The following is a 20171-nucleotide window of genomic DNA, read 5'->3' on the forward strand; positions in this document are numbered from 1 at the left end:
AGTTTCCTTAAATCAGCACAGAACCGGACCTCTTTCTGTTAGACTTTACAACTGGGACCATGGCGACGCACCACTCTGTGGGCTGTGTCACTTTTTCAATGATGCCCTCCTTTTCCATCCGGTGTAACTCCTTCTTAACTAGAGGCATAAGTGGCAGTGGTATGCATCTAGCAGTGTGCACTGCATATGGCTGAACATCTTCGTTGAGAACTACTTTAACAGGTTCAGTCTTTAGCAGGCTGCTGGTTCCGAACACTGCCAACCTGCTCTTCTCTCTTCACTAAACCCATTTTAACTGTTTCTGGGCGACTGAGCAGACTGCTGTCATTTCCTCTAATCACATATACGGGAAAAGTGTAATCTTTGTCTCTGTAGACAGTATTAGCTCTGAACCAGCCTATACAACTGAGCTCTCCCTCTGGTAAAAAAAAAGAAAGGTATCTCTACAGGACCCAGTCTATAGGCTATAGGAAGTGTCTGGAATGTCTTTTCACTTGTAACAGTCACATCTGCTCCAGTATCTATCTTAAAGGTTAAGGGTGCATTTCCAATGTTGAGTGTAACAGTCCATTTATCTGGGCTTGCTGCTTCACTCAGAAACTGAAACTGTTCCATACTCTCCATTGTCCTCGCTTTTTGCAGTTTTTACATGTACTCTTAAAAGCAGGGCATTTCTTTTTTTTCATAGTGCTGAGTGCCGCAACTACCGCAGTTCTGGACATTTCTAGGGTTGCTTTTAGCTTCTTGTGCCATGTTTCCCTTCCTATGTTGCTCCCTCCGCCGTCTGTCGACGTTAACATTAGCCACCTGCAGCTCCGGTGGGTTGGTCTGGAGGCTAATCTGTCTAGCAACCTCCTCGGACTGCCGCACTTGCTGGACAACTTTTGCGAGTGTCAAGTCTGTGGTTAGCTGAAACCTCTGAGACAACTCCTTATTTCTGATACCCACAACCAGTCTATCGCGGATGTATTCATCCCTTTTGTCGCCAAACTCACAGTTCTCTGCTAGCTCATACAGAACTCTTATGTATGCTTCTGCTTTCTCACCGGGTAGCTGGCTCCTCTGATAAAAGCATGCTCTTTCATGTATTACGTTCCGTCTTTGAATGAAGTAGCCGTTGGATTTCTTCAAAACAGTGTTGTAATCTCTCGCGTGGGCCTCCTCTTCAAACTCGAATGAGCTGAATATCTTTTCAGCCTCACTGCCCATAGCGTGGGCAGTGAGGTGATTCTGAGGTGATTCCCAGAATCACCAGAATCGTTCATACTTACAGATTTGCTCTTACACACCCATGGTATTTTTTAGCCCTAGGGTTTGTCTGACAGACAGTGTAAAACCTGGCTAACCCCTGCATTTAGACACCAATTGGCTAAAACCTAATGTCTTTGCAAGCCTGAGTGATTGCTCGTTACAAGAGGTAGACAATAAATGTTAGGGGGAAAGAATTACAGATAACCACGAGGCTTTGTTGCTACATGTAGGACAATTTAGAAGGCTAAAACATTCCATGGGTATGTAAGAACAAATTTGTAAGCATGAACTATTGATGAATGAGGCCCCTGGACTTCCCTGTCCTCTTTGTTCAACTTGGTGGCTGTTCTGAAACGCGAAAATCTTTGCTTTCATTCCGGCCATTCTCCCGGGCTGGCAAACTTGAACTCTTCCAGTTGATTTAGCTTTGACATGTCGATCCATTCTGATTACTCATCACTTCTGACACCATGTGATGTCTGTCTGACATCTAATAAGAAGAGCACACACCAAAATGTCTGAACTCTCAGTGGCCTTTAATAAGCTGCTTGACCACGTTATATGCAAACACAGCAACATATTTCCTGTTAACGTCACATACCACAAATCCCGCGACAGCTGTACTGATGTGTTCGCGGTACCATCACAATAGGAGATTCCATACATTACAGTGACATACTGTGTACGCAAGAGACATTTTAGCAAAGCAAGAACTGGAAAAACTCCTTCCCATGCCAACTGACCTTGGCATGGGAATAGTCAGAGGAAGGATACTAGGGGGTGTAGCTATTTTATGGAATAAGAAGCTTGACTTATTGATAAATGTGGTTAGGCTTGGTGTTGACTTGTGCATTGCAATACAGTTTACTCACAATGGCAGGGAATTATTTATACTTAATGTATATACACCCTATGAATGCCAGCAGAATGAGGACGAATATTTAAATAGGCTTGCACTCATCAATTCCTTTATACAACATAATACTTCTTCCAGTGTGTATGTCATTGGAGATTCGAATAGAAATAGCTAAGACAGGAACTCAGTATTTGCTAATCACATGGCTCAGTTCTCTCAAAGGTGTATGGTGAGTTGTATGATAGATTAGAGACTAAGGAAGGAGAAAAGGACTTGTACCGAGTGGCTAAACAGAGGGACTGAGCTGGGAAAGATGTGTAGCAAGTTAGGGCGATCAAGGATAGAGACGGAAATATGCTGACAAGCGAGGAGAGTACACTGAGAAGGTGGAAGGAGTACTTTGAGGGGCTGATGAATGAAGAAGATGAGAGAGAGAAGATTGGATGATGTGGGGATAGTGAATCAGGAAGTGCAGTGGATTAGCAAGGAGGAAGTGAGGGCAGCTCTGAAGAGAATGAAGAGTGGAAAGGCAGTTGGCCCCGATGAAATACTTGTGGAGGCATGGAGTTGTTTAGGAGAGATGGCAGTGGCGTTTTTAACTAGATTGTTTAACACAATCTTGGAAAGCGACGAGTGGAGAAGAAGCATACTGGTACCGATTTTCAAGGGCGATGTGCAGGACTGTAGCAACTACAGAGGTATAAGGTTGATCAGCCACAGCATGAAGATATGGAAAAGAGTAATAGAAGGTAGGTTAAGAGGAGAGGTGATGATTAGCGAGCAGCAGTATCGTTTCATGCCACGAAAGAGCACCACAGATGCGATGTTTGCTTTGAGAATGTTGATTGAGAAGTATAGAGAAGACCAGAAAGGGTTGCATTGTGTCTTTGTAGATTTAGAGAAAGCATATGACAGGGTGCCGAGAGAGGAGTTGTGGTATTGTATAAGGAATTTGGGAGTGGCATAGAAGTATGTAGGAGTGGTGCAGGATATTTATGAGGGAAGTGTGACAATGGTGAGGTGTGGGGTTGGAATGACAGATGGGTTCAAGGTGGAGGTGGGATCAAGGATTGGCTCTGAGCCCTTTCTTGTTTGCAATGGTGATGGACAGGTTTGATGTACGAGATCGGGCAGGAGTCTCCGTGGACGATGATGTTTGCAGATGACATTGTGATCTGTAACGAGAATAGGGTGCAGGTTGAGGAGAGCCTGGAGAGGTGGAGGTATGCACTGGAGAGAAGAGGAATGAAAGTCAGTAGGAGCAAGACGGAATACCTATGCGTGAATGAGAGGGAGGGCAGCGGAATGGTGAGGATGCAAGGAGTAGAGGTAATGAAGGCATATGAGTTTAAATACTTGGGGTCAACTATCCAAATTAACAGAGAGTGCAGAAGAGAGGTGAAGAAGAGTGTGCAGGCAGGATGGAGTGGGTGGAGAAGAGTGTCAGGAGTGATTTGCAACAGAGGGTACCAGCAAGAGTTAAAGGGAAGGTTCACAAGATGGCTGTGAGACCAGCTATGTTATATGGTTTGGGGACAGTGGCACTGATGAAAAGACAGGAGGCAGAGCTGGGGGTGGCAGAGTTGAAGATGCTAAGATTTTCACTGGGAGTGAGGAAGAAGGACATGATTAGGAATGGGACTGCTCAAGTTGGATGGTTTGGAGACAAAGCAAGAGAGGCAAGATTGAGATGGCTTGGACATGTGTGGAGGAGAAATGCTGGGTATATTGGGAGAAGGATGCTTAATATGGAGCTGGCAGGGAAGAGGAAAAGAGGAAGGCCAAAGAGGAGGTTTATGGATGTGGTTAGGGAGGACATGCAGGTGGCTGGTGTGACAGAAGAAGATGCAGAAGACAGGAAGAAATGCAAATGGATGATCTGCTGTGGCGACCCCTAACGGGAGCAGCCAAAAGTAGTAGTAGTAGTAGTAGTAGTAGTAGTAGTAGTAGTAGTAGTAGTGAAAAGCACATGGTATATCCATTGTTCGGGGAATTAAATAGTGTTCTCTCTGGATGAATTTAAATGTTATATTCCATGCCTTTCCAGGTTTGATCATTGATGCATTTGGAGAGTTGAGAGATCAGCAGGAACAAGTGAAAGAAGACATGGAGGTGAGGACACATTCACACAATCAAAAATAAAATATACCTGCACACAATTTTTTTTTTTTGTCAGAACCTTGGATAAGCTAAGTAATTTTCATTACAACTTAAATTATGTATGCATTTTGTGCCGAAGGGGCGCAATTGACAGTTTGGCCAAAAGCGAGTATACATAATTGAAAAAGCTCTTGATGGGCTGTGTAAAAAATACATAATAAAAAACTGAAATAAGAGTTTGAAACTCAAGGTAAAATCTAGATCTATTTTGATGCAAAACGGACATAATTTTACTAATGCATATTTTTCTTTTAATAAAGCATTACAATAAACACCTACATTTTCTAGTTTTGCTGTGTTGCAAAGTCTTACTATGATATAATGGAACTGGTTTTATTCTACTCTTTTAAAGTTGCTTTCAATACATCAAAATAGAATCAAGTATTTAAATGTCTTCAAATTAAATATTTCTAAATTGGATATTTTTCTACTCCTACACCCACTTGGAAGAAAGTGACATTCTTCCAAGTGGGTCAAAAGAAAACAATTTGAACTGTTCATCAGCTTTTGGCTCAGCTTTGCTGGTAGCCCGAGGCGCTTTCAGTACAGTGTTGTGTTCTCTCAACTCAGCACAGTTTTAATACTCTACTGAGAAGTTGCATGTCTGTACTCTGTAGTTTTGTAACCAACAGCTCCATCAACGGTGGCTTGAGTGATTGGAGTTTAGCTTTTGGCTAGAAGGAAACCACTTCTGAGAAATACCAGCACTTACACCTAGAGTTTGTTTAAGGCCATGACACAACATGTGACACAAAATATGAGACTTTCTGGAAGAAGATTTTGCTGAGACTAAAGTTGAGTTTTCTGGCGTGAAAGAAAAGCACTCTTTGGTACAAACCAAACACAGCCCAACACCCAATTAAACTCATCCCTGCTGGTGAGAATGGGAATGGCAGTATTTTCTTGTAGGCTCGCTTTTAAACAGGATGGTCTAGAAAGCTTTTTGCAAGATGCACAGAGCCAAATACTGTCAAATCCTTTGGAGTGTGTGTTTCAATCAGCAAGACTTAAGTGTTAGGCAAGAGATTTTTGTTCCAATAGAACAATGACAGAGCAAATGGTAAAAATCAAAAAGGGAAGGCTTAAAAATAAAGTCTAATATACTGGAATGGCCCAATCAAAGTTCAAACTTAAATCCCATTAAAATATATGTGGTATGACTTAATAACTGCTGTCCCTCAACTCATTCCATCTATTGTGGCAAAGCTGGAACAAATTTGCATGAAGAAGTGGGCACAAACTCCAATATCTAACTGCAAACATCACACAGACATACGTACCTTTGAAGACCTATCTACCAAGTAAGGAGAGGATGAATAATTTTTTACCTGAGAAATCCCAGTCTTTCTTTTTGAAAGTTAATTGTTTACCTTAAATAAAGCATCGTTACTAAAACATTTTTGCTTCATAAATCTGTTGAAGTTATTATTTAAGTGAAGGGACAAAAATATTCCAATGCATTAAAATTTGGAGGGAAAGGGAGCAAAATGTTCAAGGAGGGTGAATACTTTTATTTATATATAAGTCCCTAAAAGGGACTTATATATATATATATATATATATATATAAACTTTGTTAAAAGAAACACTCAACGGTAGGGAACGTGCTCAACAAATAAGGAGCAAAATAATCCAGTGAGTCAAGAAAATTCTTTATGAGACAGTACAAGCCTGTTTCATGCCATAAGCAATCATCAGCTGTCAATAAAGCTACTCGGGAAAGGACATACCATTTACTGCCTCGTCATGCACATCACGTGCACAACGTCATTTGCAAACTAGAAACGTCTACCAGAAATGTCCACATGGAATAACAGGAATGAATTGGCCAGCAGTTGCAGACATAGATATAAGCACCTAGTTTGTAATTATAAATAAATCATGCCAATAGACAAATACTGACCCGCCTCCCCCATTGGACCATTAATGATCATGTGTTTTTGAATGTCGCACCTATTTCTTCCCCATTGGACGTTGTGCACGTGATATGCCTGGCGAGGCAGTAAATGGTATGTCCTTTCCTCGAGTAGCTTTATTGACAGCTGATTATTGCTTATGGCATGAAACAGGCTTGTACTGTCTCATGAAGAATTTACTTGACTGACTGGATTATATATATACTATAAAACAACACCATTGACGGTTTTGTCATAACAACACCATTGACGGTTTCGGAAAAAAACACTATATATACATATATACATACATATACATATATACATATATGTATATATATATAGCAACTTGTAGCTCAGTAGGTAAGAATGCCGGCTTTCGCGCTAGAGATCAGGGGTTCAAACCTCAGTTAAGACGAGTCTCCAGCAAGTGTCCGTGGCTTGGACTTCTAATGCTATACAAGCCAATACCTCAGACATGGTTAAGAGTAACACGAATGGAGTCATACTAGCTCGGACGTCGCCTGGGCTAACAAGGTCTACAATCAGGTGTTGGGGAACCAGGACAACCTAATGAGAAAGACATTCGTGGACAAGGGTCAGGAACCTGGAACTGATGGAATGCTACTATAACAGCAGACCCCAAGAGAGGGGCTATATGAAGCGTATGTGAGAACTGTGGGTCAGTAGCAGACCCACTTCCACACTGACTCAGAAGCAGCTAGTGGCTCAATGCTTGAACATCAATAGAAGGAAGCCACTGTCACAACTTGAGATGGAGAGGCTCCAACAACATGACTATACAATTCAGCACCATGAATGCCCCCTCATTAGTCCATGGGCCAGACGATATTTCGGTACACTCAAGGTGGCAAAACTTACTTATAATTTTTGAAAGGATCCATGTCTGTAGATGATATTTTGGTATGATAACCATTCCTGAGTGGCAGCTGTATCACAGTTATCAGCTCATGAAGTTAACCACCCACTAAACTAAATTGCATTTTAGACGCTGGTGCATATCCTGGTTTAGCCTCATGGTCAGGACATTTTTCAATGTTCTATAATATTGTCTTTGGTATCATTTTAAAGGGGACCTTCTTAGCTTTCATTCAAGCCCTGTTGTGGATATTTCTCACAAATATAGAGGTCACTTGAGCTCTTCAACCCGTCAATAACACACATCTTTCTGCAATTTTCGCCTAAACTATATACTTTCTTTTAGCCCTGTGGCATCTAGGAATATCAGGGACACAAAACACAAAAACTGGAATACTCACAGGACTGTAAAGATTCAGGAAATGTATAATATACCCATACTATTTCATTGTGTGAGGTGATTGTGAGCCTTAAATGAGAACTAGACCAAAGCCAGTTAGGTCACAAACTGGTCTCTATACATTTGTTTAAATACACAATCAAAATACATGATAAAAAGGAATACCATAGTGAGGTAATGAACTATTTTAATATTTTAAACAACATTGACATTTACATATACTTAGTCAATGATACATGTAATCCCATATCATTAGTGGGTATATGTAATGGTAATGGGTAGGGTAATGGGTATATGTGAATATGGTTACATTATTGTTATCAAGCTCTGGGTAACCAAGTCCAGAATCAACATCCTGTGCATCAATAGACTACTACCACAGTAATACCATCAGAATCATCACACTGTCATTCATCAAGCTGCTCGTTTCTCTCATCATCTGACTCCCCAAGTTCAAAGTCCAGTTCTGGACCATCCTGCTGTTTTTGGTTACTGCTGGTCTGTAACCTGCACATGTCTGTGCATGGAAGTCCATTTGACAGGCACATGCAGCTTGGCATTTTGCATGAATGCACACACTTGCATGTTAGCATTTCCAAGACCACATCTGGTGCAGGTGGGGAGCGCATCCAGTAAATGGCCAGCTTGCCTTCATCGTCTGTCCATCCATACTCAGTAGGGCTTGGCACCACAGGGTTAGCCTGCAGACAGCACTTCCATATTGCTGCCTGATAGTTGGCTCGTTGAACATGCATAAAGAGACAGTCTCTACATGGTGGCAGCTGGCTGGACTCAACCTCTCCCCTTTTGGTGCAGAAGAGCTGGTAACGCAGTTTGTTCACCTCAGCAGTGCTGCTATTAGCAACATACATCCGACAGGTGAACTGCTCAATTTTCTGGAACAGCTCATCACTCACATTCCATGTCTGTCCCAGTTGACTAAAAGTCTCTTGGCAGGAAGTGTGCTTTCTCACTATCTTCAGGGCATTCAGCTTCCCTCGACCAGCGAATGCACTGACAGTGTCGCAGCCTGTGAAGGCATGTAAGCCAATTAGGCTGTCACAGATGCTGTCTCCAAGTGAACTTGCCAGTTTGGTGATGTCGACAAACCGTGTGCGGTTCTGAGTCCCACACTTCTGGTAGATGGGACAGGTGATGTCCTTCTGGAAGCCAAGACAAAGCACCATGACATCAGTGTCCTCAGCTGTGATGATAACTGACTTTGAGCCCGCATTTGCTGCATGCAATGCATGCAGGAGCAGACGGGTGTCAGCTTCTTCATGTGTGGAGTGCAGTTCTGCTGCTTCCTCACACCCATCTTCTTTCAACTTGTAGCAGGTTTCCTCACGGGTCATGTACAACACCTTGCCATGCAGCATAGCTCTGTATCGTGGGAGTTTCCACTCTTCCACCAGAAACTTGATGAGACTGGTCTTGTTGGAGGAACTACACAGAAATTTTCTCCACTGCTGGACGTGGTGTCCCCCTGCAAGATTCTTGTACTGGAGAGTGATGTCTCCACCCCGGTTCAGTCGTTCAGCATCTTTGATCGAAGTCTGGTGATAGACATCAAAAACAACATCAATCCTCCCACTCTGTGCTCCCTCATGGAGGACCTGGGTCAAGGCTGACTCTGCCACCTGTGCAAAGGTTTTGTTGTTGCCATTCATTTTTTGGACCAGGCTCATCCCATCAATGATGGAAGTAGATGGGATTGGGATGTCTTCTGCAGGAGATACATTCTTTTCAAGCTCTCTGGCAAGTGCAGCCTTGTTTGTTTTTCGTAAGGACCCATCAGCATTTGCCAGTGCCCATGGTAGTGGGCCCAATGGGTAGGCAAGGACATCCTTCAGATTCACCTTCCTGCTTTCAGCCACCAGGATCATGTGACTGAAAAGGTTTCTATCTGCCTTCAGAACCACATCCTGTGCTTTCTTTCCATGAGCTTGTTTTGTGCTGACATTGGAGAATGTTTTCAGACTTTGCTTGGTCATCTTGTCGTGGAATTTCACAGGTGGTGGGTCTGCATCTAACCTTGTTTGCTGGAATGCTTGGTAGGCCTCTTCTCCTTTCTCAAGAGCTCTCAAGAGATCTATGGTCACATCAGGTGGAGCCATGTTGCCAGTGGAGAGGCTAACCAAATCAATCTCATCAGGGGACATAGGATTGAGCCAGTTATTCTCCATAAGGTCCATGAGAGACTGGACATCTGCTTCATCTCTCTTGATCCTTGGACTCTGTAGATCTGGATGAGACCATTTGCACCTGCCTTGACCTGTCAGGTCTCTCAGCTGTCTGAGGTACATGCTTCTATACTCAGCTGTGAGATAATATTTGGTCACAGCTCCTGGCTTCAAGCTGAATCCCTTTGTCCCTCCAGCTGTTTGGGTGTCTTTGTTCACCGTTTCTTCTATAGCTTGGTCAACAGGGATTCGGCCAAAGGGATTGGTGGAGCCCAGTTGGACTGAGAAGCCTCCTTCCATGAATTCTGTGTACACATCTGGGTGTGTGATGGGCAGCTCAGACATCTGGGCGTAGTAGTAGGGGAGGTAGCGTGCATAATTCATCCTGTCATAAGCAAAGCACCATGGGATCATTGCTCGAATGCTAGCCAAGTGTAGCATCCAGTCTCCCTCTCTGGATGCTCGGATGAGCCCCAACAAGATTTCAACCATGTCCAAATAGGACATCCAGAAGTTCGAGAGGCTGCCGTTTCCACCTCTAAGGAACTCACGGTAGACTTCAAATAGATCCATGATGCGTGTACAAGAGCTGTTCTCGAGGACCTCCTTCAAAGCATGTTGTAAGACTTCTTTCCCAAGGCTGTCAATGGTCTTCAGTGTCTCATTCAGGTGAACCATGTCATTCCTGTGAGTTTCTTCCAACCAGGACAGGAAACCATTCAAGGTCAGTCGCATGAGAGCCTCATACAGGAGCTTGTGTAGTCGCACTGCCCTGTTGTACTTGCGGCCATCCATAACACCAGCAATTGAGCCTTCTGCAATCATGCCAGACTCAATGCAGAGGTCTTTGAGTCCAGCATCTTGGAAACGCTTTCCTATTATTGCCAGCAGTGTGCAGATGGTGTGGAATACCCCAAGCCTAACGATGATATCATGGAACTTGTCATGGTGTTTCCATGTGATCTCGACAGCCTTCGCATACAGGGCTTGGTCAAAGACACAGACAATCTTCCTCAGGCCTAAGCACTGCATGATGCTCAGTGACTGGTTAAGCACCTCGTTGACAGTAGACATTTGTGTCGCTGGAGCATTGATGGTAGGCAGATAGCCTATATTGTCGGGGATGACCGTCATCTCTCCTCGAGTCAGGATGTTGAAGCCTGTCCAGCTGCTGACTGACTGTTCTTCTTGTTGTGACATGCGTGGTAGGACCCAAAGAAGGTTTTTCTCTCTGGCAAGCTTAGTATTGGCTGCAGTATCGGCATCTGACTTTTTGCTTTGTGGTGGCCCTACCCGTTGTCCAGCATTGTAAGTTGGTAACATTGGTGGGGGTCCATCAATGCTTCTCTTCTTTGTTTTGGGGAACAGTGGGCATGGGTTGGACAGGAAGTGGGTTGACTGGCTTTGCTTGCACAGCAATCCCATTGACTCTGTGAGATGTTCCCTCACCACTGACAGTTTCTTCAAGACGGTCGATATTGTCCCAGGCTAAAGTTGTGAATATGCCAGGATGGATGTTAGCTGGAAGGGCAATGCCACTCCCTGATGATGAGAGTTTCTGGAGACACAGGGCAGTGTTGATCTCTTCCATCTGTGAATAGGACACACTGTGACCAAGTCGGTTGAGGATGTTTATCAACTCTACATTTCCTGTCAACGATTTGACACTGAATGGCAGAACAATGTGCTTGGAAGGCTTGGTATTTTCACATGTCACTGCATATACTATGTCATGGCCAAATGACTGCAGAAGGCACTGCACTCTCTGGGATGCATGATCAGGATCATTTGAGCCTGTGAGTAGAGAGTACAGGAAGATAATGAGCGACTCTGGAATGGTAGGACATTCTGCTTCTGGTTTGACTTCAGGCGGCCAGGTTTGAGGAACATCTTGACTTTTAATGTCTGCTCTCAATTTGATGGCTGCTTTGGCTATAACATCTTGTGCACTGACACTTTTCAGGGTCTGCAGCTCCCTTTTGAGAGACTGATTTTCTTTGGCAAGTTCCCTCATGGACAAGTTATCGGGATAGAGGAGGAATTTTCCTTTCTCATCAGGGAATATCTGCAAGGCTCCAGCAAACTCACTCTCCAGGTTTCGCCTTATGTGCTTCTTGGTTGATTCCTTGACTTGGGCAATGCCTTGGGAGTTCATTGAAGCTACCAGTCTAGAAGAGAGATCAGTCATTGTCATCACTTGAGGATTGCCAAAAAGCTCCATCCTGATGAAGAGGAACAGCTCATTGTATGCCTTATTCACAGCAGCTTCATACTGGGCTGCAGCATCATCATCTTCATTGCTGGCAACCTCTCCTTTGGAAACCTCTTCTTTGGTGTAAAGTCTATAGCATGACCTGTGGTAGTGCCCTTCAGCTGCTACAAGGTCTCTACTCACAATGGCAAGGATTCTGCTGTCCCTTTTCTTTGTGGCTGCACTCCTGATCTTTGCATCAGCTCGCAGTTCTCGACACTGCACCAGTACTTCTCTCGTATTCTGTCTCTTGGAATATTTGCTGTTTTTCTGACAAAATATGCACTCTGCATCATAAGTCCTAGATGTACTTGGAGCATGTCGAGCTACTCTCTTAGATTGTTTCTCTTCAGCAGAGACACAATTTTTCTTTTCTTTTGCAAGGAGGCCATCAAGAATTTGCTTCATAGTGAAGATACTGCGACACTTTCTGTGGTAGTAGATTGCTGGAATCTGTCCCTCAGGAATGTCTTTTGCCAGTTTCAAAACTGGTGCATGATTTCGTATCTGAGCTGCCCTGAGCAGAGTTCTCCATGAGTCGACACTTTGTAGTGAAACCAGCTTATCTGTATCATCAGAGCAGTGGATAATGCACTCCACCCGTGGGCGCTTTGGTATTGGGTAAAAACTTGCTTGTTCACCAGTCGCCATATTCAGTCAGTTTTCACCTGCCACATACAAACAAATACATGTAACTTAGGTGTATGAACACTACTAAAACAAAGTTTACTTTGCTTCACCAGCGTCATATTACCATTATTTATCTTACATAGCCACAAATAGATACATTACCTAGTTGCTATGCAACAGCTGTATTTTGTCCACATGAGGCCGCTAAAATCAACACAAGATGAAAGTTCCTCGTAGCCACTTTAACTAATCATATTAACATATACATTAAAAGAACATGCTAACATTATGGGAAATTAGCTTACAATCTTCTCCAGAGTGAGACAAGAAGATAGATACCAGTTTCCTCTATATGTGTTTAGTAGAAAGCTATCTGGCTGCACGTTAGCCTAGCTTAGCACAATGAATGGAAGTACACAGTACTGGTTATCCTTGGTTGTTGGCCAACTAAGAACTGTCCCAGAGTTTAAGCTAGGCTAATCAGTACCAGGGGTGTTGAAATGCTATATTTGTAAAAATCTGGGCAAATACACAATCGTGAGAGGCACAGAAAAAGGTTTCCTGAAAGAAAAATGAAATAGCTGCTCATTTGGAAAGGTTATCATGTATTATTTTACTTCTGTTAGTGTACCAAATAAAATGGCACCAGTGAAGTTGTGTCACCTTGGGTGATATCGATATCTGGTCTGACCCATGGACTAACTGGCTTTGGTCTAGTTAGTTTCTTAGTAATAATGCCCTTCTAATTTAAGGTTCACAATCACCTCACACAATGAAATAGTATGGGTATATTATACATTTCCTGAATCTTTACAGTCTTGTGAGTATTCCAGTTTTTGTGTTTTGTGTCCCTGATATTCCTAGATGCCACAGGGCTAAAAGAAAGTATATAGTTTAGGCGAACATTGCAGAAAGATGTGTGTTATTGACGGGTTGAAGAGCTCAAGTGACCTCTATATTTGTGAGAAATATCCACAACAGGGCTTGAATGAAAGCTAAGAAGGTCCCCTTTAAAATGATACCAAAGGCAATATTATAGAACATTGAAAAATGTCCTGACCATGAGGCTAAACCAGGATATGCACCAGCGTCTAAAATGCAATTTACTTTAGGGGATGGTTAACTTCATGAGCTGATAACTGTGATACAGCTGCCACTCAGGAATGGTTATCATACCAAAATATCATCTACAGACATTGATCCTTTCAAAAATTATAAGTAAGTTTTGCCACCTTGAGTGTACCGAAATAGGAAATTTTGGGCTCTGGCCCATGGACTACATGGGCAGGAGATACATGAGGACAGACTCCAACCAGCTCAAACAATCCTACCAGCCAGGACAGCTGAAGCAACTGAGGTTCAAATGAGAATCATGGCCAGACTAAAAACAGTCAACCTTTGGGCTTGGCTTCCATGTCTCAGTGAAAAAGTACCATCACAAAGCCTGCTTGCGGATGTGAACACAGCCCTATGCAATATCGCGACTGCCACTATAAAAGAGACAAATGAGCTTGTATATGCCATTGCAACTGCAATCCGGAAGATGCTTGGGTACAGGAATAAGAACGCAGGTCACCCATCAACAGTACCCTCCATGGAAGAGAAGGCTGGAAACCAAGATCAAATCAGCACGGAGATATGTTAGCCAGTTAACAGAGGTGCAGAAAGGTGTGATGGAAGAAAGGTTCTGGTTGAAGAAGTACAGCAAGATGTCCATAAGTGAGGCCCTGGAAACTGCCAAACAAAGGCTCGCAGCTCTTGCCGCCTGGCTGAAGAGATACACTAGGGAAGCATGAGGCCAAAAGAGTGAATGGCATGTCCCTGTTCCTCAAATAACCATCCAAAGTGTACTCCCAGCTGTAGAGTAACAAGAGAACAAAATCAGACCCACCTAGAGCAGAGACTGAGCGATACTGGAGGGATATATGGGAAAAGGAGGCATCACACAACACCAATGCCCAGTGGCTGGTGGACCTAAGCAATATCCCAGAACAAAAACCAGTTAGCGTCACAGTGGCTGATATCCAACCACAAGTCTCAAGCCTAAAGTGCTGGACTGCACCAGGTGCTAACATGATTCAAGCATATTGGCTGAAAAAGCTAGTGGCACTCCATGAATGCATGGCAACATAAATGAACCAGCTGCGAACATCAGGGTCTCACCGTGACTGGCTAACATGGGGGCAAACAATACTGATGATCATGAAGGATCCCCACAAGGGTACAACACCTTAAAACTACAAGCCCGATGATCTGCTTCTTCACAACATGGAAGATCCTGTCTGGCATCATAGTAGCTAGGCTGAAAGGGCAAATGAATCAATACATGAGCAAAACTCAGAAAGGAATAGGGAACTGCACCATGAGGTCAAAGTATCAGCTGCTGGTTCATTGAGCAGTCAACCAATACTCTTAAGATCAGAGAGACCAACCTGAGCACAGCTTGGATTTACTTTAAGAAAGCCGATGATGCAATGGCCAACCATGGTTACTGACGTGCTTGGCACTCTACAAAGCAGACAGGACACTAATAGCCTTCATCAAAAACTCAATGTGGCAGTGGAAAACAACACTACAGGCCAACTCAAAGACCATCACACAGGTAACCATCAAATGTGGCATATAGGTGATGTACTATCCCCATTGCTGTTCTGCATAGGCCTGAACCCCCTAAATCACATCCACAGAAAGAGTGGATATGGATACAGGTTCAGAAGTGGAGTTACTATCAGCCACCTCCTATACATGAATGACATCATGCTGTATGCCAGGAACGAACAAGACATTGATTCGCTGATCCACCTCACCCAGATCTACGGCGATGACATCGGGATGTCATCCAGACTGGACAAGTGTGGTTGGATGATGGCAAAAAGAGGAAAGGTGGTGACGACTGTCGGGGTTGAATTACCAGATAATTACAGACATGCGGGACAGGTACAAATACCTGGATATTCCAGAGGCAAATGGAAGCCATGAAGAGGCATCAACGTGTTCAGCTAAAGTCAAATACCTCCAGAGAATGAGGCATAACTGAGCAGCCAGCTCAATGGGAAGAAAAAGATCCAAGCCACCAATATATATACCTTAACAGTTACCAGATACCCAGCTGGAATAATAAGCTGGCCAAAGGCCACAGATATCAAGACAGAAACTCCTCACAATACACGGAGGGTTCCATCCAAAGTCCAGATCCTGAGTCTCTATGACTCTGAACCCCAATAGACAGCCCACGGGCCAGACCAAAGATCCAAATGTCTTGCCCGCACTGACCCATTGGCACTAACACACCTGTCATAACATGTGAAATAAAGTGCGCAGCATGCGAAATAAACTGCATACTACGCTACTTTATTTTGACCTCACCCCACACCATACACTTGACCTATTCAAGTGTATGGCGCCGCAGAGCGCGTGTAGACAAAAGACGTACTCTGCACTCTCTATGGTATTTGACTAGCCATCAGCTAAGTCACAGATAATCAATAACTGTCCTAAATCAAGAACATTGCTCGCGCGAAAAAAGCAAATAGTCAACCAGGAAAGCAGTCAGTTCAAATCTGACTGGACTGATCAGTTTTGTCTGTGAATGTTCTCATTCATCCAGGTCATGGTTATCCAAAGGAGTTGAATCAAGTGCAACTGGACTTTGTATATATCCGTGAAGACATTTCGCCTCTCATCCAAGAGGCTTCCTCAGTTCGTGCCTTTCTGACTAGGCCAAGCTAGTCTGACTGGCTGGTGATGAGACTCAGAATTTATCCTCTTTGGAGTCGTTGTCAGAGCTATAGATGTCCATGGCTCTTTGAGTTCCGATGTTTACCAACGCCCGTCGCTAACAAAACCATAGATATGAGTGGCTCTTTTGTGTACCGATGCTTGGCTGCGCCCGTCATTATCGGAGCTATTGATATGCGTGGCTCTCCTGTGCTCCGATGTCCAGCCACGCCCATCGCCATCGGAGCTATTGATTTGCATTTGTTTACCAGCGACGGTCGTTGGGGGTGTTAGTCTCGACTTCATTATTCAGTGGTCATGAGTCGTTCAAGCCGTTAGTGACCGACTGTTGTTCTTGGAGGCTAGGCTTCTTGAGTCTCCTGGGCAGAGATGAAAGGACGGCATTGTAAGTGGGAGATAGGTGGTGTCGCAGACCTCCTCCTCTGTTGGCAGACATGTTGCGGAACAATTTGGGTCTGACACCCTTAAAATGGTGAGGGAATATGAAAGGATGACTCGGAAGATTGTAGACTACAGAAACCCCTTGTGATTCAATCTGAGATGCAGACAACACAGGCTCATACCCACTAGCCTGCGCCTGTGTACCACAATGAAAGGACATAGAGCAGACAGAATCATAGAGAAGGCACAGAATCAACTCCTGAATTAAAGAGTGAGACAGGTCCATTTCACTATTGAAGGGCTGAAGGAGAAATCTGACCAACTACTCCAGCAAATAACATCCCACTTGCCTGGTGCAGTCTTGGAGAGGATCGCTGATTTCACCAAGAAAGTCCAACTATCTCAACACCACAAAACCAAAGAAAGGCAGACAAGGAAGTTTCAAAACTTACAGCGACGAACCAACAACACTAGCCAAGCAGATATACTTACCTGGAGACAAAAGACTGAACATCCCACACAAAACGGAACGCAGAACAGATGGATCAAGAATCTGTCGGACAAGGTACTTACCCAATCAGAGAAGGAGGTCTTAGCCAAAGGACTGAACTTCGCCATGACACCCAAACAACTACCTATAGTTGACCTCATCACATCCACAGAATCAGCCATAAGGAAAAACAATCTAATGGAAACCGAGGCGGAACAGCTTCGGTTAAAGGTGTCAGCAGCTCTGTCCAATGCAAAACTCCCACCTTCCAGCCTAACCATGGAGGAAAGGAAAGCTGCGACAGCCCTGGGCAAGGATGAAAACATCACTATCCTTCCAGCAGATAAGGGGAGATGCACGGTGATCCTCAACACAACAGACTACCACGCCAAGATCACATCATTACTCAGCGACACCGACACCTATGAACCTCTGAGATGCGATCCTACTAGTGGTTACAAGAGAAGAATAATAGAATACCTACAGAAACTGCAGAAAGGAAGAACCATTTATCGGATACAATACCACCGTCTCTACCCACAAGATAAAATGTCATGCATATATGGATTCCCTAAGATCCATAAAGATGGAACCCCCCTCAGGCCCGTCGTCAGAAGCATAAACTCGGTCACGTACAACATTGCCAAACATATAGCCAACATCTTGACCCCTTTAGTGGGCAAAACACCTCACCATATCCAAAACTCCATTGACTTCGTGGACAAGGTCCAAGGTGTAAAACTGGAACCGGATGAAACCATGGTATCCTACAACGTGACCTCGTTATTCACCTGCATCCCAACCATGGAGGCTTTCGAAACTGTGAGGCAACGTTTGCTATGGGATGACACCCTCCTCAATAGGACCAACCTCAGCCCAGACCAGATTTGCCAACTACTGGACCTTTGCCTGAACACTACATATTTCCAATTCAGGGGCCAGTTTTACAGACAGAAACACGGCTGTGCAATGGGCTCACCGGTATCGCCCATTGTGGCCAACTTATATATGGAAGAGGTAGAACACAGGGCCCTGAACTCCTTCAGAGGAACACCTCCGAGCCACTGGTTCAGATATGTGGACGACACATGGGTCAAAATCCAAACACCAGAGGTGCAAGCGTTTACCAAACACATCAACTCAGTGGACAAGAACATTAAGTTCACAAGGGAAGACGTAAAGAACAACAGTTTGCCCTTCTTGGACTGTGACATCCACATTGGGGAAGACAGGAGCCTCCACATTGGGGTTTACAGGAAACCTACACACACAGGCCAATATCTACTTTTCGACTCACACCACCCTCTGGAACACAAACTGGGCATCATCAGAACTCTGCAACACAGAGCTGACAATGTGCCCAGCAGCACTCAGGCCCAACGAGAAGAACACAAACACCCGAGGGGAGCTTTAAAAACCTGCGGCTACTCCAGTTGGACCTTTGTGAAAACTGCAACACGTTCCAAAAAGACCAACCGGGTGAGTGACGAGGGGAAAAGGAACAGAAGGAAGAGCACAGTCATCCTGTATGTTTCTGGGGTCTCCTAGAAACTCAGGAGAATTTTCAACAAACACCGCATCCCGGTATACTTCAAACCCAGCAACACACTCCGACAAAGACTGGTTCATCCCAAAGACCCTGTACCACACACCCGAAAAAGCAATCTGGTGTATGCTGTACAATGCAATGAGGATTGCACTGACCTATACATAGGAGAAACCAAACAACCACTACACAAACGGATGGCCCAACACAGAAGGCCAAACTCCTCAGGACAAGACTCAGTAGTCTATCTACACCTAAAGGAGAAGACACACTCCTTCCAGGACAGCAACGTACACATTTTGGACAGAGAAGATAGATGGTTTGAAAGAGGGGTGAAGGAAGCCAGTGTGAAACTGGAAAAAACCATCCCTCAACAGAGGAGGAGGTCTGCGACACCACCTATCTCCCACTTACAATGCCGTCCTTTCATCTCTACCCAGGAGACTCAAGAAGCCCAGCCTCCAAGAACAACAGTCGGTCACTAACGACTCCAATGACTCTCATGACCCCCAACGACCGTCGATGCTAAACAAATGCAAATCAATAGCTCCGATGGCTGGACATCGGAGCACAGGAGAGCCACGCATATCAATAGCTCCGATAACGTCGGGCGTGACCAAACATCGGTACACAAAAGAGCCACTCATATGTATGGCTCTTTTGGCGACGGGCGTTGGTAAACTTCGGAACACAAAGAGCCATAGACATCTATAGCTCTGACAACGACTCCTAAGAGGATAAATTCTGAGTCTCATCACCAGCCAGTCAGACTAGCTTGGTCTAGTCAGAAAGGCACGAACTTAGGAAGCCTCTTGGATGAGAGGCGAAACGTCTTCATGGATATATACCAAGTCCAGTTGCACTTGATTCAACTCCTTTGGACTGATCAGTTTTGTTTTATATTACTGGACCACGCCAATGCCACACTGACATGCTTTGATATGCATGCAGACCGCAGCTGTCTGCAGAGCAGATGATCTCAAGCTACACTTCTTGTAATGCCAACTACCCTACAAAATCACATCACTGCAAACAAAAAACAGCAAATATGATAATGTCATACAAGCACTCAGTTTCTATGATCTGTAAATCAGCATCAGCGCTAGTGCAACAGCTGCATCAGTGCATGTTTCATGGACCCTTGCTGAAGCTAAGAAGTCATTCAATGATGCTGAGCTGATTAAAATATGTGCAACTGATATGGTTGGAGAAGTTTTAAGTCATAATGACAAAACAAGAAAATGGTTGTGGAGCAGGTGCCACTGTCGGCTAACACGGCAACAAGAAGAGTAGAACTTTTAGTGGAGGAGAGTTTTTCCAATCAACTCATCGATTTGAAGAAAACAGGAGACACACCACTAGCCATAGACTCATCCTGTGACCTAACTGATATGGAACAGCTATCTGTGTTCACAAGATGTTTTGATGGCAAGACTGTTCAGGAAGAGACAACACAAGGGCTTGGTAAGCAGGCTTGCTGCTGTTAACCCAGCGCTCTTAGCGTTTCATTGC

The 20171-nt window shown here is 44.2% G+C and overlaps 1 protein-coding gene across 1 annotated transcript in view; it reads left to right on the forward strand.

Moving 5' to 3' along the window:
• ryr2a (ryanodine receptor 2a (cardiac)) overlaps positions 1-20171 on the forward strand; it is a 1161183-nt gene that overhangs the window by 1111665 nt on the left and 29347 nt on the right. Inside the window, 1 exon segment of the mRNA XM_056296806.1 lies at positions 4155-4219. Within this exon segment, the coding sequence (XP_056152781.1) occupies positions 4155-4219 (65 nt within the window).

Source organism: Lampris incognitus, chromosome 17 (genome assembly GCF_029633865.1).
Source record: "Lampris incognitus isolate fLamInc1 chromosome 17, fLamInc1.hap2, whole genome shotgun sequence".
Lineage (NCBI taxonomy): Eukaryota > Metazoa > Chordata > Actinopteri > Lampriformes > Lampridae > Lampris > Lampris incognitus.